The 27,913-nt window shown below is 36.6% G+C and overlaps 1 protein-coding gene across 2 annotated transcripts in view; it reads right to left on the reverse strand.

The window, feature by feature from the left end:
* Positions 1-27,913, reverse strand: part of LMLN (leishmanolysin like peptidase) — a 74,860-nt gene that overhangs the window by 24,703 nt on the left and 22,244 nt on the right. For both annotated transcript variants that reach the window (XM_037033677.1, XM_037033676.1), the window contains exons 6-11: positions 24,376-24,554; positions 19,021-19,126; positions 14,944-15,038; positions 13,739-13,856; positions 11,742-11,849; positions 8,317-8,393 (exon numbers count right to left, since the gene is read on the reverse strand). In XM_037033677.1, coding sequence (XP_036889572.1) covers positions 8,317-8,393; positions 11,742-11,849; positions 13,739-13,856; positions 14,944-15,038; positions 19,021-19,126; positions 24,376-24,554 — 683 coding nt within the window. The remainder of the gene's footprint in view (positions 1-8,316; positions 8,394-11,741; positions 11,850-13,738; positions 13,857-14,943; positions 15,039-19,020; positions 19,127-24,375; positions 24,555-27,913) is intronic.

The following is a 27,913-nucleotide window of genomic DNA, read 5'->3' on the forward strand; positions in this document are numbered from 1 at the left end:
GAAATATGTCGTAGGATTCCTTTTTAAAAGATTTTATTTATTTTAGAGAGGGGAAAGGGAGGGAGAAAGAGAGGGAGAGAAACGTCAATATGTGTTTGCCTCTTGTGTGCCCCACACTGAGAACCTGGCCCGCAACCCAGGAACATGCCCTGACTGGGAATCAACCAGTGACCCTTTGCTTCACAGTCCAGCACTCAATCCACTAAGCCATGCCAGCCAGGGCTGTCATGGAATTCTTGATAGGAATTGCACTGAATCTATAGATTGCATTCTGTAGTATACACATTTTAATGGTGCCAATTCTTCCCATCCAGGAACATGGTATGTGCTTCCACTTATTTGTACCTTCAATTTCTTTCTTCAGTGTCTTATAATTTTCTGAGTACAGGTCTTTTACATCCTTGGTTAGCTTTATTCCTAGGTATTTTACTCTTTTTGAAGCAACTGTTGAACAGGATTGTTTTCTGAATTTCCCTTTCTATTAGTTTGTTATTAGCATGTAAAAATGCAACTGATTTCTGCATATTAATTTTGTATCCTGCTACTTTGCTGAATTCAGTTATCAGTTCTAGTAGTTTCTTGGTGGAATCTTTGCAGTTCTCTATGTACAGTGTCATGTCGTCTGCAAATAAAAAGTTTTACTTCATTCTTTCCAATTTGGCTGCATTTTATTTCTTCTTTCTGTCTGATTGCTGTGGCTATTACTTCCAGTACTATGTAAGTAGTAAGCTGACATGCTTGTCTTGTTCCCTTTTAGTATTTGCCCATTGAATCTGATGCAGGCAGTGGGTTTGTCATACGTGGCCTTTATTATGTTTAGGTATGTGCTCTCTATTCCCACTTTGTTGAGAGTTTTTATTGTAATTGGGTGCTGGATTTTATCAAATACTTTTTCTGCATCTATCAATATGATCATGTGGCTTTTTTGTGGTGAATCACACTTACTGATTTGTGAATGTGGTAACAGCCCTGCATTCGCAGAATAAATCCCACTTGATCGTGGTATATAATCTTTCTGATGCACTGCTATATTCGGTTTGCTAATATTTTGCTAAGAATTTTAGCATCTACGTTCATCAAGGATATTGACCAGCAATTTGCTTTCTTTGTAGTATCTTTATCTGGTTTTGAATTAGGATAATGTTGGCTTCATAAAATGAGTTTGAAAGCCTTCCTCCTTCTTGAATTTTATGAAACATTTTGAAGAGAGGTGTTAGTTCTTCTTAGAATGTTTGGTAAAATTCACCTGTGAAGCCATCTTGTCCAGGGCTCTTGTCTGTTGAGAGTTTTTTAATTGCTGCTTCAATTGCATTAGGTGTAATCTGTCTATTCAGATTCTCTGATTATTGTTGATTTATTTTGGAAGATTATGTTTCTAGAAATTTATCCATTTCATCCAAGTTTTCCAGTTTGTTGCCATATAGTTGTTCATAACATTTTCTTATAATCCTTTGTATTTCTTTGGTGTCCACTGTTATTTCTCCTCTTTCATTTCTGATGCTATTAATTTGGGTCCTTTCTCTTTTTTCTTGATGAGTCTGGTTACAGTTTGTCAATCTTGTTATCTTTTCAAAGAACTAGCTCATGTATTCATTGATCTCTTGTATCAATTTTTTTACTCTATTTCATTTATTTCTGCTCTGATCTTTATTATTTCCTTCCTTCTACTCACTTTGGGGTTTGTTGTTCTTTTTCAAGTTCTTTAAGAGTAGTTAGGTTGCTTATTTGAGCTTTTTCTAGTTTTTTGAGATAGGCCTGTAATGCTATGGACTTCCCTCTTGGGATTGCCTTCCCAGTGTCCCACGGATTTTGAGTGATTGTGTCCTTGTTTCAAGGCATCTTTTGATTTCTTCCTTGATTTCATTGTTGACTCAGTCATTGTTTAATAACATGATATTTAGCTTCCCTGTCTAGGATGTTTTTCAGTGTTCTTCTGTGATTGACTTCTAGATACAGAGCATTGTGGTCAGACAAGATGCTTGGTATGATTTCAATCTTGTTAAATTTATTGAGACTTGTTTTGTGTCCTACTATGTGGTCTATCCTAGAGAACATTCCATGTGCACTTGGTAAGTATGTATATTTTGCTCCTTTGGGGTGAAATGCTCTAAAGATATCAATTAAATCCATTTGATCTAGTGTGTCATTTAAGGCTGATGTCTCCTTGTTGATTTTATGCCTGGAAGATTTATCCATTGAAGTCAATGGAGTGTTAAAATCCCCAACTATGGAGACTTCTGCCAAGATGGAGGCATAGGTGGAAACACTGTGCCTTCTCCCACAACCAAGTTTGACTACAACAAAAGTTTTGGAGAACTAGAACACACCCAAAGACCAGAACATGGAATTATACGGAAGTCCGACAGCTACGAACCGTTCAACGGGGACGGCACGACCAGCCCAAAAGATGGCGCAAGAGGAACTCAAAGTACCAGAGCCAATAACCCTAAGCGACCAGGAAATTGCCAGCCTCTCAGAAGCCCAATTTAAGACACTATTTATCAGGATGCTCACAGAATTGGTAGATTATAGTCACAAATTAGAGGAACATATGAAGGCTAAACTAATTGAAATGAAGGGAGATGTCCAGGAAACCAATAGTGATGGAAAGGAAACTGGGACTCAAATCAATGAAATGGACCAGAAGGAAGAACGAAACATCCGACCACAAAGGAATGAATAAATGAGAATTCAAAACAATGAGGAGAGGCTTAGGAACCTCCAGGACATCTTTAAACGTTCCAACATCCGGATTATAGGGGTACCAGAAGGGGGAAAGAAACAGCCCGAGTGGAACACTTATTTGAACAAATAATAAAGGAGAACTTCCCCAGTCTGGCAAAGGAAATAGACTTCCAGGAAATCCAGGAAGCTCAGAGAGTGCCAAAGAAGTTGGACCCAAGAAGGAACACACCAAGGCACATCATAATTACATTAGCCAAGACCAAAATGAAGGAGAGAATTCTAGAAGCAGCAAGAGATAAGGGGACAGTCACCTACAAAGGAGTACCCATCAGACTGTCAGCAGATTTCTCAAAAGGGACATTACAGGCAAGAAGGGGCTGGAAAGAAGGATTCCAAGTCATGAAATCCAAAGACCTACAGCCAAGATTGCTTTATCCAGCAAAATTTTCATTTAGAATGGAAGGACAGATAAAGTGCTTCTCAGAGAAGGTCAAGTTCAAGGAGTTCATCATCACCAAGCCCTTATTATATGAAATGCTAAAGGGACTTATATAAGGAAAAGATGATGAATAATATTAACAGTGAAAGGACAGCAAACACACAGTTATTAACAACCACACCTAAAACAAAAGCAAACCAAGAGGACAGGTAGATCAGGAGTGGAACCACAGAAATGAAGAACACATGGAGGGTTAGAAACAGGGGGGTGGGAGGAGGAGAAGGGGGGAGAAGGCACAGAAACTAGCATAGATGGTAGGTAGAAAATAGATAGGAGGGAGGGCGAGAATAGTGGGGGAAATACAGAATCTAAAGAAATTGAGACACGTGGTTATAAACTAAGGGGGGGAGAATGGTGGGGGAGGGGTGTGCAGGGTGGAGGGGAATAAAGGGGGGAAATAGAACAACTGTAATGGTATAATCAATAAAATATATTAAAAAATAAAAAATTAAAAAAAAATAAAAAATAAAATAAAATAAAATTTGCTTCATGCCCATCACCTTAAAAAAAAATAAAAATAGCGAACCAGACGATCGCGGTTCGATTCCCAGTCAGGGCACATGCTTGGGTTGCAAGCCGGTTCCTTGCAGGCTAACTACCAGCAGGGGATGCACAAAAGGCAACCATACATTGATGTTTCTCTCCCTCTCTCCTTCCCCTCTAAAAATAAATAAATAAAATCTTTAAAAAAAAAAATAATTAAAAAATAAATAAATAAATAAAAATAAAATAAAATCCCCAACTATGACTGGAGTTCTGTTGATCTTTCCCTTTATATTCATTAAGATTTGCTTTACACATTTAGGTGCTCCTATGTTGAGTACGTAAATGTTTACTAGGGTTATATCCTCTTGTTGGATTGTTTCCTCTATTATTAAATAGTGTTCTTCTTTGTCTCTTGGTATACCCTTGGTTTTAAAGTCTGTTTTGTCAGCTATAAGTACTGCTACCCCAGCTTTTTTCGTTTTATGAAATATCTTTTTATCTCTTTACTTTTAGTCTGTGTGCATCTTTTTATCTGAGATGTGTCTCTTGGAGGCAGCACATGTATGGGTCTTCTTTTCTCACCCATTCATGTACCCTATATCTTTTGTTGGAGCAATTAGGCCATTTACATTTAAGGTGATTATTGACAGATATGTATGTAGGGTCATTTTTTTAACATATAGATTTAACTTTTGAAAAAATATTATTTATTTATTTATTTATTTTTAGAGAGAGGGGAAGGGAAGGAGAAAGAGTGGGAGAGAAACATCAATGTGTGGTTGCCTCTCATGTGTCCCCTGCTGGGGACCTGGCCTGCAACCCAGGCGTGTGCCCTGACTGGGAATCCAACCAGCAACCCCTTGCATCACAGGCCCATGCTCAATCCACTGAGCTACACAAGCCAGGGCTATAGGATCATTTTATTATTAGACTGTTTTCCTCTTTTTTTTTCCTTCTCTTTTTCTTATTTTGTTCTTAAAGCAAGGCATTTAACATTTGTTGCAGTACTGGTTTGGTGTTAACAAACTCCTTTAGTTTTTCCTTATCTGGAGAGCTCATTTGTTTCCATTTTAAATGAGAACCTTGCTAGGTAAAGTAGACTGGTTATAGTCTACTTTGCTTGCTTTTCATCACCTTGAATATTTCACACCACTCCCTTCTGGTCTGAAATGTTTCTGTTGAGTAATCAGATGACATTTTAATTGGTGCTCCCTTGTAGCTAACTACCTGATTTTCTCTTGTGGCTTTTAGAATTCTCCCCCCTTTAAGTCTTATCATTTCAATTATGATGGGTCTTGGTGTAGGTCTCTTTGGGTCCAACTTGTTTGCAACTCTCTGAACTTCCTAGACTTGTGTGTCTTTTTCCTTCACAAGATTAGGGAAGTTTTGGTCATTATTTCTTCAAATAGGTTCCTGATCCTTTGCTTGCTCTATTCTCATTCTGGCATCCCCATGATGTGGATATTGTTATGCTTCATGTCAAAATGTTTCTTAAGTTCTCCTCATTTTGTTAAATTCTTTTTACATTTTGCTACTCTGTCAGGGGTTTTTTTTTTTCTACCTTGTCTTCCAAAGTACTGATACAATCCTCTGCTTCATCTAACCTACTATTTATTCCTTCTAATGTATTATTTATTTCAGATATTGCATTCTTTATTTCTGATATATCCTTTTTATGGTTTCGATATCTTTTTACATGCTGTTGCATATTTTTATAATCATCATTGTAAACTCTCTATCTGGTCAATTTCATACCTCCATTTCATCTAGTTCTTCAGGAGAATTCTTTTGTTCTTTCATTAGGAGTCTGTTTCTTTGTCTTCCCATTTTGGCTGTTTCACTGTAATTTCCACCTTTGTTTGTTAAACTAATCAGTGCTATGCTTCTCAGTGAGTAAGCTAATCGGGTGTTAAAAAGGCTGGTTGTTAAACTAATTAAAGTATCATCAATAGTTAGCTTAAGCTCTACAGACTGGGGCAGATTAGTTCCTGTGGGTGCAGGTATTGCTTCCCTCAGGCTGATGCCACTCGGAGAGGAGTGCCCTGCCTATAAAGATGCCTTCTCCAGTATGGGGAACGACTCAGCACAGGGATCCTGACAGCTTTTCATTCAGTTCTCTCCCCAGAGCCACTAAACACACACCCTCCTTAGGTGTCTCTAGTCTACTCTGGGCTCTCTATACCGGAGCCCAGGGTAAGTGGCTGCAAGTGAAATTTGGCGCATCGGCCCTTTAAGAGGTTCTTTGCATCCCCAGCTGTCTCTTTTTGGCAGACAGAAATCCTGTTGCTTTACACAGCTGGATTATCTGGGTTCCTTTCCAGCTCTGGTGCTGTAGGTTAGGAAGCCCAGCTTTGGGTTTAGTCTTCACATTTCTCAGTGGGGAACTCCCCAGCCACTGGAAATCCCTCTAGAACTTCAGTTGCTGTCTGTGGGAGCCCATTCAGTCCTCTCGTGCCTCCTCCATACTCCCTACCAGTCTTGTCGTGGTGAAGTGGCTTCTTCTGTCTTTTCTTGGTTATAAGGCTTCTCTCCAGCTAGTATTCAGTTGGTTATTCTGGATGATTTCTCTACAACTTAGTTACAATTCCAAATTGGTTCTGGGAGGGGTTTAGTACAGCTTCCACTTATTCCTCCATCATCTTGGATCATCCTCATTTGATCTCCACTTTCTTGATAATGTCTTTTGAAGCACAAAAGTTATTCATTTTGATTAAGTTCATGTTATCTATTTTCCTTGGTTGCTTATACTTTTGGGTCAGATCTTAAAAAAATCACTTCCTCATCCAACAGTAAGACTGACACCTATGCTTCCTTCTAAGACTTTTATAGTTTTAGGTCTTATATTTTGGTCTTTTGAGCCATTCTGAGTTAATTTTTAAAAGTCATGTGTCATAAAGATTAATTTTTTTGCTTGTTTGTATCCTGTTGCCCCAGCAAAATTTGTTGAATAAACTGTCCTTTCTCCACTGAATCATCTTAACACCCTGGTCAATTTATTTGCTCTTAATATTATATATGTGTAAGTGTACTTTGATCATGATGTATTTCTTACTGTGTAAAGTACTGTGCCTGACAGACTTCTAAAGGACACTTGTACAAAATGTGTAAAAGCCTGTAGAAAGAAACATTTAAGATGTAGGGAGATAGATTTTTAAAAATTTACTATAGTAACTCAGGTAAAAGATAATGGTGGCTTTGATAAAGGCAATGGTGACTAGAAAAGTAGACAGAATCTAAGGATACTAGAGAGTTAAAAATCAAAAAAGATTTATGACTGATTACATATGAGAAGTGGGGGAGGATGTCATCAAAGATGGTTCCTGGGTTTCTGGATAGATAAATGATAATGTCTTTTACTGGAAGAAGCAACTCAGTTAAGTTACAATGAAGTCATATGGATTTATAAAAATTCATTTCCATGTCTACAATTTAAAAATATTCCCAGAAATTTAGAAACATATGGATTCTGTTGCTGTTGTGTTACCTCAGAAAAAAGAAAAACTGTTAAAAAATTTGCTAGGGCCATGATTTTTCATTAGTGATTCACACACTCTACAGTGCTTCTAGACCCAACTGGTATCTTAAAGAAACTAGCATTGTTTATAAAAGGGTCAGGTTAATAGGTTAACCTACACAGGTTATTAAGGAGAGCAGCAGGACCACTTCTGCTGGCCATTGCTTATTCAGGGATATATGAAAAAATGTTATAATGGCACAAAAAATCCAGCAGTTGTTTTTTTCCTTTTTGTATATATGAATTTCCTAACTTGGTCTACTGTAAAGTATGATAATCTAGTAGTAATGAACAATGCCTAGGCTGTGGTTTCTAAAAACTACTCCTATTAAAAGAAACCAGTGCTCCTTGGAAGACTGGCTGATGCTCAGGGGAAATGTGCTGATTAGCCTGGTACATCCTACCTCACCGGAAAGCAAGGAGGCTATCAAAAAACAAATCTTGTCAAAAGGACCCAGGAACCAACAAAGGAAAAGACTCCCACTGGAGTTATTAAAAAACAACATTCTGCCACTTTATCAGAAGGTTCTACTGCTTTAAAAATCAGGAATCTATACATCATCTATTTCATTTATAATTTTAAAAATTGTTTGTATTAATCTTTCCTTCATATTAGCCTGGTTCTAGGTTCTACTTATTAAAAAATAAATCTCATAATACCAGGAATTTTGTTCCATTCATTCCTGCACCTCAGGGCCTCAAATAATTGAATGAATGTAGCTGTTATGGGTAATGAATAGCTAACTATGCAAAATTCAAAGAATATTTTGCTTCTGTGTAAAATGCTAGTATTTTTTTTAACCTCACCTGAAAATATTTTTTTAATTGACTTCAGAGAGAGGAAGAGAGGAAAGGAAGGCAAGCAGAGAGAAAAGAGAAAAGAGAGAGAGAAACACCAATGTGAGAAAGAAACATCAATGGTTGCCTCCTGTACACACCCTGACTGGGGATCAGAACCCATAACCAAGGTTTGTGACCTGACCTACAACCTTTTGGTGTATGGGATAATACTCAGTCACTCAGCTAGGTATATCAGCACTTTTTTAAAGCTAATATTCATTTCATCTTAATCATGTTAATATTCATTTCATTTTAATAAGCAAGTCATATAATACTCTCAAAGATATCTTACCCAGTGTCCTCCATTAATGCCAGAGTGATTCGAGAGAGGACTCGGTTCTGGGTGTGAGAACCAGTCATTGCTTCATTCTGAAAATCACCAACAGATTTTAATTAGAATACTGGACTCTGCAACTTGCAATAATTTTCATGATTACTTTGATGTATATTTAAAATGTCTCAAGTGTAAGAGGCTGATAAAATATGCACTTAAAATAGTGAAATACATAAGGCTTCTTTAAAATGACAAGACTGAAGCTTAAAGCCAAATCTAATTTCTACCTCAAATGTCTACATTGTGTATAATTTTCCTTGAATGGCAGACAACTATAGGGACCCACTTCAAATGGCGTGGAAATGTAGCTCAACACTCATGTGGAAAACCAGTGGGGAGAGAGTGGCACACAGAACCACACCCACGGATAGGTTTTCTCTGGGGAATCAGGCCTGCATTGTACCTAGGCTGCTATGAGATTTGTTTTTGCTAAAACTCCCTCACCCTGAATTGAGGCAGCAAGGGCTTACTGCAACTTCCTAAAATCTGAGCTAAACCTCCCAAGTATGGAGTGTAACTGGTTCAACCACTTTTCCCTTTGGTCTGAAAAGTCCTTCTCTTTGAAGTAATTAGCAACATTCTTTCCTTTGTTATCTGTAAAAGTAGTCCCCTGCAGTGAACCTGTGCATAGTAAATGAGGACTACCCTCCATGTAATGTACGCAGAGAAGCAATAAAAGCCTGTTCAGGCAGGGCTGAGCTCTCTGGCCCTCTCACCCTCTCTCTCTCAGAGAGTGGCCATGCCACCCCTTTTTCTCCACAGGACTTCTGTAGTCCACGTGTATTTGTTCTCTAATTAGCAGCCACAACATACACAGATCCTGCAGGCCAGGATCCATCACAGACAACCAGCATTTCTATTCTGTGAGGAAAATGAGGATAAATATACGGAAACAGAAATACTGCAAAAATCTTACACTATTTAGGCAAAGTAAAGTGAGTGGTTGAGACAGATGCCAAGGTAATAATTACATAGAAATGCTTTCATAACCCTCAACTTTGTGATCATAGAAATACATATATATGCAAAACAAATATTACAGAATCACAGGATCAAAGGATTTGCCTTGAGGGTCCTAAAATATCATCAAGGTCTATCTACTCAATGTTTTAATTCATATCATAAAATTCCTATCAGTAGGGCATCTAATGGTAGGGACTTCACTGCTGCTTAAGAAAGTGTATTCCATCTCTGGGCAGCTCTGATTATTCTTCAAATCTTTATGTTGAACACTAGATGATCTCCTCAAGTACTTGAATATTGTCTTTTAAAAATATAGTTCAAGAACACAAAGTTGAGTGCAGAGAAAGGCCTAAGTCAATGAAATTAATAAAAGAACTACTCTCAAGTTTTCTACTGAAAAAAAATTTTTATTTCTGATCAATCTATAGCTTTCTAAAGGGAATCACTTCATAAAATTGCTTAAAGGAAGTAAACTGAAGTTCGCATGGGAGAAATAAATGTGTCTTCCATAGCATTCTATCACTGATACTTTGTAGTCGCCTAGATAAGAACAATCAGCACAAGTACTAATTTCACTCTTTTCCTAACTTTGCTAGCTCGGGTCATAATATACGTAAGTTGCAACCATCTAAGGAGCCAAACACCTCTAAAATATACATTCATATTCAAATCCTTCACCATTTTTAAATCGGGTTGTCTTTTTATTGTTGAGTTGTAAGAGTCTACATATTCTGGATAGATGATTTGCAAATATTTTCTCTCATTCTGTGAGTGTCTTTTTCTTGACAGTGTCTTGTGAAGCATAAAAGTTTTTAATTTTGATGATGTTCACATTATCTATTTTCCTTGGTTGTTTATGCTTTTGATGTCAGATCTAAGATACATATGCACTCTTCGAAAAATTCCATTTGCAGTGATTTATCTTTTGTCTTTCTATATAAACAAATCTACCTTGAGTTAACTTCCTAACTCTGGCCCTCTGGAAACTTAATAAAGGTGGAATGTCAACAGTATTACCAGGCAACAGTACACAGAGGAAAAGACCTCCTGATATGCCTCTGGACTTAGAATTACTGTAAGTGAACATGAAGAACTATTGGTAAGCCAGTTTGGGACTTCCCTGTGTGCAGTGGACTCTTACAGGCATGTCCCTCAAGTTCTGGAAGTTATGTCCATATACAGCCCCTAGACTGCAATGTAGAAAACAGGAGAAATGCCTGATGGCCATGCTGGCATGTGCTCTCTTTCTTCTATCCTTCTAAGTAAATGTTTTTTCAATGTGGCCTGTTGAGGTCTTGTTTGTGTATTTGAACCTAAGAACTACCTCCAGAACAACACTCCTAAAAAGCATTGCAGATATAAATAAGTTGCTCATTACAATATTTTTAAGTAAAACATTTAAAACATAGTTATTCATTAACATGGGAATATTGTTACATTCATATAATACTCTATAGCTATTTTAAAAAATGAGTAGATCCAATACACAGTCTATGCTGCTAAAGCATATGTTTCTGTAATATAAATGAGCTCATTGAGACTGACAAGAAAGAAAGCATCATCACCAAAATAAGGAGTCATGTTGGTCCACAATGATGTTTTCCCTGGATTTTAACGTTTGTGCAATGGAGCAACAGCAGCTAAATACAAAGTATACTAAGATAGCCAGATACAACAACAGAGAAATGCTATACTGCACATGATGCCCATTCATTCCATGCTCTTCAACCAGGCTTAGCATGGCCAGATGCGTTGACTTAGAAGTGCTTATTGCATGGTTCTCTCTTATCTTTGTACAGTTTTACTCATTTCTTTCATTGCCCAGATTTATATTCTCCCACTCAGCTATCATTGTTTTTCGTTATTGCTGTTTAACGTAAAGAAATACTAGAGTAGATACAGGAATTTATTTTTTGGAAACATTTAAATACTAGCTTTAAACCAAGCTAGTATTTTTATTACTGCTTTTATTAGTGCTCTGGTACTTATTTTTCCCACAAGCCTTATTATTTTTAGCTTTCAATTGTGAAGAAAGAGGTTTTGTTTTGTTTTTGTTTGTTTTAGGAAAGCACACATTGCATTATAGCAGAAGCACTTTACTAACTTGGAAAAATGTGTATGACATATCTCTAAGTGAAAAAGTTGCATAAATGTATGAAACCTGAAATGTATAAAAAATGAAATGATACATTTTTTAAAAAGTATGTGTATTAAGTTCATATTTCTGAAAGGATATACAAAAAACTTAAGAAGTGATTACTTCAGGAAAGTGGATCTAGAAAGCTAAAGGGGAAACGGGAATTAAATTTTTTTTTTACTTTATACTCTATTATAACTATTTGAATAACTTTACCATGAGAAAGAAAAAATGTCCAAATATTTTTTAAAATATGTCTAGTAAAATTTTAAAATAAACTGACCTCTAACAAACGCTTTTCCCAATGATTGAGCTCAGTGCCCATACCACCCTGATTTTCAAGTTCCATTCCCTCCAGAATTGGACAGTTAAAATGTTTTCGTGCTTCATCCTAAAAATCAGGAAAAAAAATAAACCTTACAAAAATACATAAGGAAATGGCAAATTTTCTATCATGCTAGATGTAATAAAGTAGACATTAAAGAATTACTTTGGGGCCCTGGCTGGTGTAGCTCAGTGGATTGAATGTGGGGCTGCAAACCAAAGGATTGCGGTTCAATTCCCAGTCAGGGCACGTGCCTGGGTTGCAGGCCAGTTCCCAGCAGGGGATGCATGAGAAGCAACCATACATTGATAAAAAAATAAAATAAAATAAAAATTTTAAAAAAAAAGAATTACTTTGGTGCACTGGCCAGGTGTCTTAGTCAGTTGGAACATTGTCCCACGCCCCAAGTGGTTGTGGGTTCAATTTCTGCTCAGGGCAAATACCTAGGTTGCAGGTTAGGTCCCCAGTTAGGGCATGTACAGGAGGTAACCAATCAATGTTTCTCTCTTACATCGTCGTTTCTCTCTCTGTCACTCTCTCTCTGTCTGCCTTTCTCTCTCCCTCTTCCTCTCTTTCTAAAATCAATAAACATATCCTCAGGTGAGGATTAAAAAAATTACTTTGGTGAGAACATATTTTAAAAATATGGTTCTTAATTAAATAAAATATTTTCATAAAGTCACACTCTGCTAGTAAATTACTATTTCTCTTCATATTTTTATCCATTTAAAGATTTTGACTTTAACTCACATATATTTCAACAAAGTTATAGATTAGTACCATTGCCATTTGTTACTGTGTGTCAACAACGTTAATTAGGTATAAACTGTTTTTATTATGGATACAGTATCCATATCCACATAGTAGGAAAAGTAAGTTGTTTCTCAGAATACAATTTTGTTCATTTTTTTGCCTGTCTTTCAGTTAGACATTTCCAGGAATGGAAAATATGCCAAGAGTAGTGCAAAAGTTCAGAAGGCAGACAGAGCTGTGTTCAGTCAACAAAGAAGAAAGAATGTTTCTGTCATTATATAAGAGTGTGATGCTTAATTTTTTATTTTCTTGACAGCACCACTGTGCCCAGATATTTGGGGAAGCATTACTCTAGATGTTTTTGTGAGGATGCAATTTTTTTAATCCTCACCTAAGGATATATTTTATTGACTTTAGAGAGAGAGGAAGGAAGACAGAGAGAGAAGAAATGATGTGAGAGACAAACATTGATCAGCTGCCTTCCATAGGTGCCCCAACCGGAGATTGAACATGCAACCTAGGTATGTATCCTAATCGGAAATCAAACCCTCAGCACTCCAACTGACTGAGTCCCCAGGCTAGGGCATGAAGATACTTTGAGATGAGATTAACATTCAATTTAGTTGAAAGGATTTAGATGGGCCTTATCCAATCAGTTAAAGAAAAAAGACTGACCTTACCTGAGCACTAAGGAATTCCACTAGCAGACTGCCTTTGGGCTCAAACTACAACTCTTCCCTGAGTCTCCAGCCTGTCAGCCCTGCAGCCTACTCTATCAGATTATGGATTCTCTAGACCTCCACAATTACAGGGGCCAATTCCTTAAAATAAAATCCCTCTACCCGCATCTGTCAACAACACAGCCTACTGGTTCTCTTTCTCTGGAGAACTCTCACTAATACAAACCCAAATTCAATGACCAGCAATTAGGCAAACAGTACCAGTAATCCTAAGAGGTATCAAACCAGGCACACTGGCTTAAAGCAGTGGGTCAAATAGGAACCAGGAGAGTCATTGCCAAATTTCCATTTCCTCAGATTTCTCTGAGCCTGTAGCTTTACTGTATTGCCTTTATATTATTTTTCCTATTGTAGGCTCTAAAATTTAATCATACATTCTTAAACAAATGATTAGTAAAGAAAGGACACTAGTGAAGGAAAAGAGCAGATGGCTCATGAGACATTAAGTTCAGTAATACTTACAACAACACGAGGTGTTACTAGGAGATACACAGTGTGAGGAACTACCTTGTTATCTCGAACATCCCATGATCTCTCCACTTTTTGAACTACTTTATCACTCCATTGATATAATCCAAGACTGTAGTTAAAAGACATGAAGACGGTCACTTTCATAAATTCACCACACTAAATTTAAGTGTTTATGAATATCAATGAATTAAAATGTTTGACCTTACTATGGACCAAGTCCTTCTGAAGTATTTGATAATACTTAATCTTTTCAACAGCCTCAGGAGAGTACATTACCATTTTGTAGATACAGATACAGAAGCTTAGAGAAATTAAGTAACTTGCTGAAGTCCACATAGCCAATACTTGGCTAAAATGGCAATAAATTATTTCCTTTCACTAAATTTATTAAAAGTAAAAGCAAGTCCAAAGACATATCCAAGTATATAAGGAAATGTAACCAAAAAATAATGGCACTTTATTGTAGTGGGAAAGTATAATTTACTTGCATGCAGCAATAGTGCATCCTTTTACACTGCTTTGTAGTTTTCAATTACAGGAATATGTCACAACTTATTCCTTCATTCTATTATTGATGAACCTTTGGGTAGTTCCCATTTGGGGGGTATTAACAACAAAACTGCCATGAGCATCTCGTGCACGTCCTCCTTTTGTGGACATGAGCTCTTAGACTAGAGACTTTTATATGAACACATGCAAAGAATTACAGTTCTATAACTGATATTCTACATATAATTCTTGATAATTTTTAGTGTTTTTAAATATTATTTATTTTAGGCCCTGAACCTCTAAGATCATAGTTAATATGCTGTGCTAAATAAAATATATGTCAGTTTACATGTACATATCTCCATGTAGAGGCAATAATTATTAATAAACCAAAATATAAGCAACCCACATTTTCCCGTGGTCTTACTGTAAAGCAGTACCAGTTATAATACGGTGGAAAAGAGCCCTGTCTGGCAAGGAGAGTTTGGGGTCTTTGAAGTCACTTAACCTTTCTGTTCTCAACTGCTTCATCTTTAAATGAAAAGTGAAGCTAAATAACCTTTTATATCCTATTTTGTTTTAACAGCTACAATTTCCTTAGGCTAGCCATAAAATCACTGCTATTTATGGCACCTAACATGCTACGGTTCTCAGGTTCTAGTCTTAGTACCCTCCTAAAAGAGGACAAGAACAAATATAACAAATACCTATAATTAAAGTATGGGAGACCATCTGCCAATCTTGATGTCAGAGGATTTCCATCTTTATCATGGTAGAATGCAAACAGCCCAGCAGAGAAACCCTGTAAGAGAAAGTTCAAAATATCTTAAAGTGGAAAATATCAACCCTGACTGGAGACATCATACACTGAGGTAACCAAATGAAAGCTACAGGAACTTCTCACACTGGAACTGGACAAGTGGTTCATATTTCTGAATTTTAAATTCCAATTACTTGAGGTTACAGAGTGAGGAAACCAAAAGTTAGTTGTCTATAAATGCATATAGACAATGCATTTATTTGTTTAAGAATGTGTTTATCACAGTTGATCTTCATGAGAACTTACCAAACTCTGTAATCGCATCCAGGGAATGCGACTATTAAGAACAACAATACAGTTTAGAGTAAGGGATGAGTGATCAAGTGTGCTCCTAACAGCATTCATAAAAATTCAGTCTTTGATCCCAAAGTCCACATTTAATAGATATTTTCATTTTTTTAAAGTGCAAATGTGTGTGTGTGGTATTTGTGTGCGAGCACAGTTAAGAAAGACCAGCCCTGGTCAGTAGTCTGAAGGTCCTCCCATACAACAAAACGCTGTGGGTTCCATTCCCGGTCAGGGCACACACCTAGGCTGCGGTTTCAATCCCCAGTCAGGGAGCACATGGGAGGCAATCTTCCTTTCTTTCTCTTCCCTCCATCCCCCCAAAAAAAACAAAAAAGAGAAGAATGGAAACACATATATCAAAATGTTAGCTGTGGTTCTTTTGCTGGTAGGGTAATATGTAAATCACTCACATTCCCAAAATTGTTTTACAATGTGAATTTGTATGTTTATAATCACATTTTTAAATAGCATTTTAAGAACACTGCAATTTTAATGATAATGTATTCTTCACAAAAAGGTATTCAAATAACTATTCTCTATCTCTCCTCTCTCAAATAAGATGAGAAAATGGGCAAAAATAAAAATCGTTGACATTTGCTATCTCCTATTTCATTAGTGAGATTTCTTCTCTTGCTTTCTTTCCTAATCTAATAACTAAAACAAAGCATTTCTGTAACTACTTTATGTATACATGAGAGTCTGCTATAGTTAATATTCAAATAACTAACAATCATAAATGATCACTTAATTTCACTGTCAAATTTCCTTGCTTACATAACTGTGGCCTCTGTGTCATTCAAGGCTTGTCAAAATGATTAATGGAATCCAGATTATTCTTTTATCACTATATTTCTTCTTCTTTTTTAATCTCTGAAGAAACAAAGGACACTTAATGGAATCAGCTAAGAAAATCTAGTTTTTAATATACAATTCACTGGTTATATAAAGCTTTAAATAGTATGATTTGTCTCATCCTCTATAATATTCTAAGTGCACATTTTTTCTACCCTATCAACCAGGAAATTCTTCTAAGCACTCCTGTTTCAGGACTCTCTAGTATTCAAAGTACCATGGGTGATTGTGGGTGACAGCTATGAACATATTTGACTTTACAGGGAGTATCTGTGGTTAAACATTTAATTCTTACCATCTTCCAGGATAGTTTTTGAGACTTAAACTAATCTTTAAATTTCTTAGAGTTCTTTAACCATTTTTAAAATGATTCAAATATACAAAAAAGTTTCAAAAATCTAATAGAAACTTATACATCCTCTCTAAGAAGATTTAAGATGTTAGTTTTGCCGTATTTTCTTCGGATTTTTTTTTAAGAATTCAAACACTGCAGAGTAAATACTGCTGAAGCCTCGTTCCCTAAACCCTTTCTCCTCCCTCTCTTCCCAGAGGGTAACCACTAACTTGAAGTCAATTTGCATAATTCTCACACATGTTTTTATATTCAATTGTGCCTCACTTTCATTTGAAATTACTTGACTGTTCACAGTAAGGGTGAATAACTTCTCATACATTTCTTGGCTAACTGAATATTTTCTTTTGTGAGTCTATTAATAACCTAGTTTACCTAATGTTTCTGACCTCTGCATTCATGTTCATTTATGAACTAGACTTAAAACCTGTTGTTTTCCTTTGGTACTTTCTTTTTTAAAAAAATATTTTATTTATTTATCTTTAGAGGGAAAGGGAAGAAGAGAGGAAGAGAAACATCAATGTATGGTTGCTTCTTGTGCATCCCCTGCTGGGAACTGGCCCCTGCTGGGAACTGGCCTGCAACCCAGGCATGTGCCCTGACTGGGAATCGAACTGCGATTGTCTGGTTCACAGGCCCGTGCTCAATCCACTGAGCTACACCAGCCAGGGCCTCCTTTGGTCCTTTCATCAAGTATCTACAGATTTTAAAAACTTAAAGCTTAAAATGCTGCTTAGAATGATGCTTGTCTTTTACCAAACTTAGCAGGCATAACTTATCTTTTTAATAAAGGAAAAACAGATAATTCATTTTAGAATTTCCTAACTTGAAAGATATGAGTGCTATCTGGTTACACTACAGTTTCACTGAGTCATTCAATGTATTTGCAGATTTAAAGACTGAGGTTTGCCCTGGCTGGTGTGACTCAGTGGACTGAGTGCCAGCATGAGAACCAAAGGGTCACCAGTTCAATTCCCAGTCAGAGCACATACCTGGGTTGAGGTGTACCAGGTCCCCAGTAGGGGCTCCCAGAGGCAACCACACATTGATGCTTCTCTCCCTCTGTCCCTCCATTCCCTGCTCTCTCTCTAAAAATAAATAAATAAATCTTAAAAAAAAAAGACTGAAGCTTCGTAAGAAGGATGCAACTAAGGGAAGCACAGGGAAATGGAGTTGGACTGTAAAGTTAAGTTAGTCCTGAACCCCACACTTTGTATTTCCAGTAAATCAATACATTTCTTTAATGTTTGGGTTGGGGGCCCTGATCAGGTAGCTCAGTTGGTAAGAGTGTAGTCCTGATACACCAAGGTTGCAGGTTCAACCTCCGGTCAGGGCAAGTGCAAGAAACAACCAATGAATGCCTAAATACACAAAACAACAAATTGGCATTTTTCTCTCTCCCATTCTCTCTCTCTAGTATCAATTTAAAAAAACCTGAGGCTTGCATTTCAAGGTCATACATGTTAATTCACTAAATAAAACTAATAAATAATAGTCACTAATTTTATTACACCTTATTATGTATATCAAGGTGCTAAGCCATTTAAATGGCTTAATCTTTAAGAAAAGAAATCCACTGTAGTATGTACCACTAGCTTCATTTTACAAGTGAAATTGAGGCTTATGAAGGCTAAGTATTTGCATAACATCCCAAAGCTTTTTAGTGACAGAATTAAGAAGAATTACACCCACATGTGTCACCCATTGTCTCTATTTTACTGCCACATACTTACTTCATAAACACATAAATAACATCAGAGGAACATTTCCTAGGGTTTTAGGCAATGTTGTTTAACTCCCTAGACATATAGTAAAAATTCACTATTTTGGATATATTAGAGATATGAAAGAAGTTCTGAATCAGGTAATATATATAAATTTAGAAAACCTATATAGACCAAAAGGACTTTTAGAAATGAGATCTCTGTAGTAGATCAGATCTGCAATTTGTATATCAGTTGTCATTTTAGAGGAAAGTCAGTTTTTCTAAAGTAATGTTTTTTTCCTGAAGAAATTTAATCACTTTCTCAAAACCCCTTTTTGCCTAATGGAACAACTTGTTTAATTATTTTAAGTAGTATAACTCAACCTAGCCCATATGCTAGTCATTATAAATTTTCTGTAGGTAGAAACCTAATCAACTAGGTTTTACAGAACATGAATCTAAGAATCTACATAATCTTAAAATTTAATATATACATCAATCCCAGTCAGGGCACATGCCTGGGTTGCAGGCTGGTTCCTTGCAGGCTAACTACCAGCAGGGGATGCACAAAAGGCAACCATACATTGATGTTTCTCTCCCTCTCTCCTTCCCCTCTAAAAAAGATAAATAAATAAATAAATAAATAATCTTTTAAAAAAAAGGATCTTTAAAAAAATTTTATATATACATCAAAATGAGAGTACAATAAACAGAAAACCAAGACAAAAAACCCCCCAAAACAAAAAACAGTTAATAGCAAAACTTACCAGGGCATGAATAATCTCATGTTTCACTGTGGACAACATCCCAATAAACTCCTGAGGCTGGGTAGAGATCATATTTGGACACAGATTAGCATATCCTGCTACCGGCCTGTTAAAACAGACATTGAATTTCCATTATATTCTAGAGCAATAGGCACTATAATATCTAGCTTTTTCTATCATAAACTGGCTAAGGTCAGAAGAATCTTTGCTAAATACCAAATGTCATTTTGTACCATGACATTGAACTTTCACTGCATTTTACTTTGAAGACATATATTTCTGTGTTCTTATGGCACGGCTAATCAACACCACAAAAGAATTTAATCAGTTAATTATACTGTAGTATGAATTTTTAAAAATATGTCAATATATTCCAAAAAAGGAATGTACTAAAAAATTCAAATTTTAACACTATTTTACTTGAGAAATCCACATTTAACTTCACCATTTCATGGTAAGTAACAGGCAAAGGGACAAACTAGTAAGTAGAGAGAGAAACCAGATATACAACAGGACAATAAGCAAATTATTCCAATTGCTGAAAGTTGCTGAACCTTCTTATCTCCATCTCACTATTCCCTTTCTCCTGTGCCAACACTGGTTATTCATATAAAAATCTTTATCTTCGCATTATCTTCTTTCACATTGTATACCTTCTAGAATCTACAGAATTCTACATCTCCTCTGCACTCAGAACCTGAGAGTCCAAGAGCTGACTGGGACCCAGAGTAATTAGGTCAGTTCCACCACGCACCTACCTGTCTTTCAAAAGCTATGGCAAACACACAGACAATGGTAAGGAACCCCAAGGGCCTTTCTTCCACCACTACCTTAACATTTTATCATAGAAATACCACAAAACTCACTAAACTTTGATGATCTATTTACAAAGTAACATTTGTCTTATTTAAATAAAAAACATCATTTCTTCACACTTGAAAACAACAAACTTATACTTAGGAAAATGTATATATATACTTCAGTTACCAAAACATTGCCAGTAACCTTTAAAATATAAAATGAATGTCATTGTCAGGCTTAAAACCCATCGGGGACTTCTACAGCGTTTAGACTAAAACAGCCCTGTGTTCCCCTCCAATCCATCCCAAGAAGCTTTCATCCTCAAACAGTGTCCACCGAAGTGTCTTCTAACAGCAGCAGGTACCCACGGCTTCTTCCTACCATAAGCTCTTTCTCTACCTCTTTATCTGGCGGAAGCCTATCAATGTTCATGTTACAGCTAAAATTTCCCTTTTTCAACGAGGCCTTGTTTGTCTAATTGATCTAAATTATGTTCCCCCTTTTGTTTTCTTGTATATTATTACAGCACCCTGTTTTTTTCCTACAAAGAATAGTTATCATATTTTTAAATTTATTTGTGAGAAAATTTAACTAATATCTCTCTCCCTCTGTAATTTATAGTCCTTTGTTCACCTAGTCTGCCAGCAACCTTAGGCACTCAAATACTCATGGAATGAATTAATGCAATACAGCAGTTTTGAAGGAAAGTTTTACTTCCTTTGAAAAAATTACAAAAGGACAACCAAAGATACTGCTCTTTCTTCCAACATCAACATTCTCCTCAGAAGAAACCAAAATCTTTCCCCAGCTATGAGAAGACATAGATGAATAGCTTCATATTCACTGATGCAAAGAACATTTATTCTTTCAGCTACTCATTCATATCAAAGAGAAACAAACAACAGTACAGCAATGAAACCGAAATGCACTTTTGGGCCGCGGGATTCTCATCTATGTGACAACTGCCATGCTGGATTCTCTTCGTCAAGAGACAGTTAGATACTCCAGGTAGTTTAAGCATTGTTAGATATCAGCATTATTTCGACCAGCGACTTGCAGCTGGTGTGCTGTGGCACACTGGTGTGCCCCAAGAATCTTTTTAATAGTTCATTTTTTTAATTCTATTTTTCCATTACCATTTATCCCCCAATCCCCTCTCCCACCTCCGCTCACCCCCCCTGGAACACTGACCTCTTTTCCCTTAGCTTGTCAAATTAATAAGGGCATAGTTGTCCAGCGTGAAAGCTTTTTTTTTAATTGAGAGAGAAAGGAGGAGAAAGAAACATCAATTTGTTGTTTCACTTATTTATACACTCACTGATTGCTTCTCTTATGTGCCCTGACTGAGGATTAAACCCATAATCTTGGCGTATCAGGATGATGCTCTAGCCAACTGAGCTACCAGGCCATGGCATGAATGCTGTCTTGAACCATAAATATATAGGTCATATAACAGAATTGCATCTTATTGGTCACCTCACATAATAAGGTTCCATCTGATTGGTTAATTCTTGGTACCAGAAGTCCTTATATATAAGTATAGGCACCTGATTTTTTAAAAAGTCACTTTGGAGCAAAAAGGGTAGCTAATTACTATTACTTTTATGGGATAAATCAATCAAAATTATACCTTTTCATTAGATCAGCAAAAAATATATTTTTGGTGTGCTGCAGAATTTTAGTAATTAGTTTATGTGTGCAATGAAATTAAAAAGGTTGAAATCACTGATCTAGACCCATCTCAACATGGGATTTTATATCCTTCCCTCCACTTCCCTAGGGAAGCCTTATGTTCCTAATAACATGTTCAGTTTAGAATGTCTTTTATATAAAAAAGTAATAAAAGCTCACTGCATATATATATATATATATATGTAAATAATATAGAAATATTTGGGGGCAACTTTCCTTGCAAGTCCCCCCAGCCCCCACAGATGAAAGTAACCATGACAGAGATATGATGTGATCTGCTTGGGGAGGAGAAGTGGCCATTTTCCCAGAGGAAAAAGGCCATGAGCAGTGGCCAGTTTCTCAGGAGTAAAAGGCCAGCAGCAGCCAGTTTCTCCAAGGAGAAAAAGGCCTTGAGCCCCCTCCTCTAGGGACTTTTATTGGGTTCTAATACACAGGAATACAGGGCAGCAAGGATCAAACAGTAGATAACATTTCAAAGAAATCTGACAGCTTTAGTATGAGTCAGAGTCTGTCAGGAACAGTTTTAGGGTTCCCTGCTCGCGAACCCTTAACATATGAACGACAGCATTTTTAGCAGAACAGATTTCACAGGTTTATCAGGAAGTCTTTGTGATGCCAGATTTTTCCCCAGGACACGCTCTACCGAGGCAAGGAGCTGCACCTCTCCCCATCAGGTATTCAGGCTTTAGAGGATTAGAGCCCCGAAGCGCTTTCTCCCCAGAAAACATGGAGACTTGGGCTACGTCAAAGCCGGAGGGGGGGGTAAGAGTCCATTGCTCTTTGTTGCAGCACCCCCCCCCCAGTCCTTCCATGAAGGCCTCCCACGTGATTGAGCCTGGCTTATGTTGCCCCCCACTGTGAGGGGTCTTACCCGTCATTGACTTCTGACCAAGCTTTGGGGGCAGGGAGAGGAGACTGAGGCAGTGTTTGCTACCAGAGACAAGGTTTGTCTCTGCTGCTCGCATTCCAGAGGTAGTCCCTCGCCCTTAGCCACAAGGGGTCGAGTTACAATTCCTAGAACCAGGCAGAGCAGTCTGCAACAGAAATATATAAAGGGCCCTCACTCAGTTGGTCAAAGTTGTTATCTTGATATGGCAAGGTTGTGGGTTTGATCCATAGCCAGGGCACATACAAGAAGCAACCAATTAATGCATGAGTGGAACAATAAATTGATGTTCCTCCTCTCCCCTCCCTAACCCTCTCCTTGCACTTCTTTCTCTCTCTAAAATCAATTAAAAATATATATAGAGAGAGAAAAATGAAAATTTTTTGTTTTACAATCTACCTCCACTAAATTCCACTATTAGAGACAACAGCTATCAATGATATGAAGTGCTTTATTTTTAGGGTGACCAGCTATCCTGGTTTGCCAGAACTGAGGGGGTTCCCCAGGACATGGGACTTTCAGTGCTAAAACAAGGTAGTCCTGGGCAATGGGATGGTTGATAACACTATTTCTGACTTTTCCCTTAGCACACTCAAATATAGAGAGAGTTTGAAAACACATATGGAATCACATACACACTGTTTCACAATGTTCTTTTGACATTCACCATGAGATATTCAAAATGAGGTATTGTGTGTATGTGTGTGTTTAATCCATTCGGTTCAAATCAAGACAAAGAACCATGATTTTACAGTACTACTATTATGAAGATATATTTCTCAAAATCATTTACTTTAAGAAACTATCTCATTTTATCAAGTAACTAATTTTATCATTCATTTAGCACTTTAAACACCACTTTTCCTTGATACCAAAGCACCATTAATTATAAACTATCACAAATTTAATGACAGCTTCTCAGGAAAAAAGGAATACTCTATTAAATATATATACTTTTTATTAAATAATATTACTTACATATCTGAAAAGCATACAGTACTTTCTTCTGTAAAACATACATTTAATATTTGACTATAAGCTTTCTGAACATTCAGAAACTAAAGATTTTTGAGCTAACTTCATGGATCAACAATTATGTAGTATCATGGTTATAGAGTACTTTTCCTAATGCATGATGCTGATTTTGACCTTACCACCATCTGTACTGACAGTATAATTCTGAAGCACATATCAGTGTATCCTTTGTATGACTATTTGGTTCAACAAATAATTTTCTTCCTTAAATAAATTATATGTCAATACAATTGTCAATATTTATTTATGTCAATAAATTATGTCAATACAATCGAAACAATTCTTTAAAGCCAGTACGCCTTTGAACAGACACATGACTGTTCAAGACCTTAGCAATGATCCTTATATACACATGAATTGATCACATCAGCTCTCCTAGATTTGAGAATGTTACATGGAGTCTATGCTGAGACTGAAATCTCTATTGCCTTTAATTGATTTGTCTTTCTTCTGGATATATAATAACTTTTCATTTCAAGGCTGCTCCACTGGAAATATCTTTTAGAAACCTTTTGTAAATAAAAAAATGGGCTTTAATTTTTAAATGATAATTTAGCTAAGTAAAAGCACATATCAAATGATATGACAATTACAACAGATGAAGTTATTTTTAATATTTTACAGCTTAGCACAGAATTGCTAAAATTTAAGTTCAAATTCTCTCCTCAGTAAGGTTTCTACTGCCAAAAAAAAATTCTCTTAACAGGAGACTTTTTCTTTGGAGTTGGTACTGACATTACCATACCCATAAAATCCAATAACCTGAGGGGGGGGGAGTTATAATCCTATAACTCCCCACCCCATCCTCATCCAGGCAGTGTACTGTTTCTTAGTACTGAAGACAACTGGAAGATGCAAACTTCTTGTATTCCAAACACATACAGTATCTATTAAGAGTTCCCATATTAGATCTTGGAAAGCAAGTTTCATGTGAAGTTTACCTGTCCATTTTTGCTTCCTGCTGACAATAGGCTGCATAAGAGATGATGTTTTCATGGCTGCACCTCTCAGTGGCCAGAGCACCAACATAGAGAACAAAGTCAGCATCCTGGACGCCCTCTTGGTCAGGCACACCCACGGCTCCACAGGGCCACTTACCCCCACGGCAGACCCTGCACTGCTGTGCTCATGGTGAGTAACAGAAAATCAGACCAAGACAAAGTTAGCTGTGGGGACTTTCAATTTATAGTGAATCCAGACTGTGAATACACATAATTTTTATGTACCTCTCAAATTTCATCAAAATCCATACTTCCTTCCATTCACTTCTTGTCTCTAATTTTGAATTTATTTTACTAAAATTTCTACTTTATGTAAAATCATCATAAATATATAATCTTAATCCAAACAAACAATTGCTGTTTATAAAGGGCAGCTAGCCAGGACAGAAAAAAGAAATATAAAATATTTTTAAAGATTTTCTTTATTTTAGATTTATTTATTTTTATTTTTAAAGAAAAAAGAAGGGAGAAAGAGAAGGAGAAAAACATCAACATGTGAGAAATACATCGACTAGTTGCCTCTTGCATGCCCCAACTAGGGACCTGGCCTACAACCCAGGCATGTGTCCTCACCGGGAATCGAACTGGTGACCTTTTTATTTGCAGGCTGGCGCTCAATCCACTGAACCACACCAGCCAGTGCAGAAATATAAAAAGTTTTAAACCCTGAAACTAGGTGAAACTTATACGGGGCCTCCTTATACATTTTTAAAAATATTTAATAAATCATTTGTTCATAATCAATACATTTAAGTACACCAAACCAAAACTTTAGACAATCAAGATTGTCTAATGCATATGCATACCTAATGAGACTATTTGCACAGATCTGAATGTTTTGTAAATAGAATAACTGTTGCATTAACATACCCTGAATGTACAGTGTTTATGTCATTTTAACTACCAACTGTCCTCAGAAACAATTCCACTTAAAATATCATAAATCCTACATTAATAAAGCTTACTGAATTTGAGCATCACTCTTTGGCCAAGGTAATAATCACTTCAGCCATTTGTTTTGTACTTAACATATGTATACACAGGTAAGTCACAAGTATGTTTTCTGTTTTTAAAGTTTAATACACTATAACATTAGTAACTGGCCCAAACCTGCTATGGGAAATTATCCTTCTAAATGTAGTTCAGCTGCTTTTATTGTCCACATCTGAGTGTGGACAACTGTCATACATGGGAGTAAAACACTGGGACCTTCAATCAAAGTGATTACTTTCACTGGTTTGCTGAAGAGTTATATTTAAATATAAATCAAGATGTTAATCTATGCAATTTGAGATATCTTAGAACCCTATGTTCTGACACTATCATTCTTAAAGAAAAGTGATGCAAAATTTTTGGACAATTTTTCAGTCAAGTTATGACATTTCCAGCTAGTTTAATAACAAACAGTCCTTCTGTTTATTAAATTTCTCATCTAGTCTTTGTAAATTTACTGGTTTCTAAAACTGGCCTTAAGCAAAAGTCTGAAACTTAGGTAACTTTCAAAGAACCATGAAACCCAGCCCATGAAGGCACTTCCAAGTGTCTTAGAATTTTTCAACTTAAACAGTACATTGCATTAAATCCTAGGCGTGGGAGAGAGTCTATAAGAGAAACTAGGCGTGGGACGGTCTATAAGATGCCTAGGACAAGTCCAAATTGTACAGGGGAGCCTTAAAATTTGTTTATGGGAAGCCCTGGCTGGTGTAGCTCAGTGGATTGAGTGCGGGCCTGTGAACCAGGTGATCGCGGTTCGATTCCCAGTCAGGACACATGCTTGGGTTGCAGGCCAGTTTCCTGCAGGGGCCAGTTCCCTGCAGGGGATGCACAAGAAGCAACCATACATTGATGTTTCTTTCCTCTCTCCTTCCCTTCCCCTCTAAGAAGATAAATAAATTTTTTAAAAAAATTTGTTTATGGGTAAATGATGGTTATTCTCAATAACTTCTCAAACTAACATCATTACCACTTATCCTTTATTATATCAAAGAAGCTGAGATAGTAAGATTTTTACCTACACAGTAATTATAACTACCAATTTCTCTTTATCTGGAAAGAGTATTTTAAGAGGTTCTAAAAAGCAGAGAAACTAAGAACCAAAAGGTTTAAGAATATCTAAAATTTAAATATCATATCTTTCACACAAACTTTTCTTCTTACATGAAAGATACTAAATAAGTTACACTTATAGTCCTACCTAAAGTAACTTTTTTAAAAGGTAAGATACCTCTTTGAGAGAAAGTGGAAATTATTTAAATGAGGGGCAAGAATAAAGGATGAGCTATATGTTAAATTCAAATTTCATTAAAACCCAAACATAAAATATAAACAGAAGTGAAATTTCCCTAAAGGAAATACTCACTATTCTGTCTCCCAAAGTAAGTAAATTACACAACACAAACCTAGATGCACTAACATACCTTCTTGCTTTGATACATGTAAAAAAGTAAAATTTCATGTCTAAATTTTTAGATATATATAGTTAGAAACATATAAACCTACTTTTATAGGTAGGTCAACTAGTAGAAATAAATTAGTACAATCATTTGAATTGGTTGTCTACATACCAGGTAGGGCTTTTGTGTGTGTAGGGCTTTTGTGTGTGTAGGGCTTTTGTGTGTGTAGGGCTTTTGTGTGTGTAGGGCTTTTGTGTGCTTCTTTGCATATGTAAAGAAAGCATACCCTACGATGTCCTTTTTTGCCATGGACAATGCAACCATTTTTAGGTCAGCCTTGGCAAATTCAAATCACACAAGGTTTGATGACATTATTGGAAAAATGAGATTCCACACTTTCTTCTTGGTCTGTGTTTCTTCTCTCTCAAACTCTGGTATCTTCTTGGCTGCTATAAATGATGCTACTAGAAGGTGATGGCTGAGAACAGTCTTCATTTTGGGGGACTGGGAGGCTCATGTGATCTTTTCATTTTCCTCAACATACGATTCTTGGAAATCATTATATGTACACACACACACACATATTCTTTACAATCAGGGCATCAAAACCCTCTTCTGCTTATGCTTTCTAGTTTGGTCTTCTCAGGCATGTTCCCATTTTCTTTGCCTCTGTCTTCAGGAAGCCAATTCTCACAAAGGACCCACAATATGATGAAAGGGGAAGGTTCATTTCATTGCATGCAAGATACTTCTAATAGCTGGCTAAGAACATTTCAGGATCATCTTCAAATCAATCTGTATCACTCTCCCTTGCCTGATACACAGTAACTTGATATACTTCATCATCTTCATCTGAAAGTTCTTGTCCTTCTTATAACCTTAGTAGGGTTATAATCTCCTGAATTGAAAGACTCAACTTCAAATTCTACTCTGAATCTATCTGAAAGTTAATCTTGATCCAACCAATCACTTGATGGTTCACTTACACCAGCATCAAGATCTGGGTTTGATGGAGTCCCTGTTGACCCACTCCTACTGCTTCTTTCACAACGTATCTCCCTTATTACACACAGAGCAAGGCTTTC

The sequence above is a fragment of the Sturnira hondurensis genome, unplaced genomic scaffold, assembly GCF_014824575.4.
Source record: "Sturnira hondurensis isolate 20B ecotype Veracruz unplaced genomic scaffold, ASM1482457v3 Scaffold0021765, whole genome shotgun sequence".
Lineage (NCBI taxonomy): Eukaryota > Metazoa > Chordata > Mammalia > Chiroptera > Phyllostomidae > Sturnira > Sturnira hondurensis.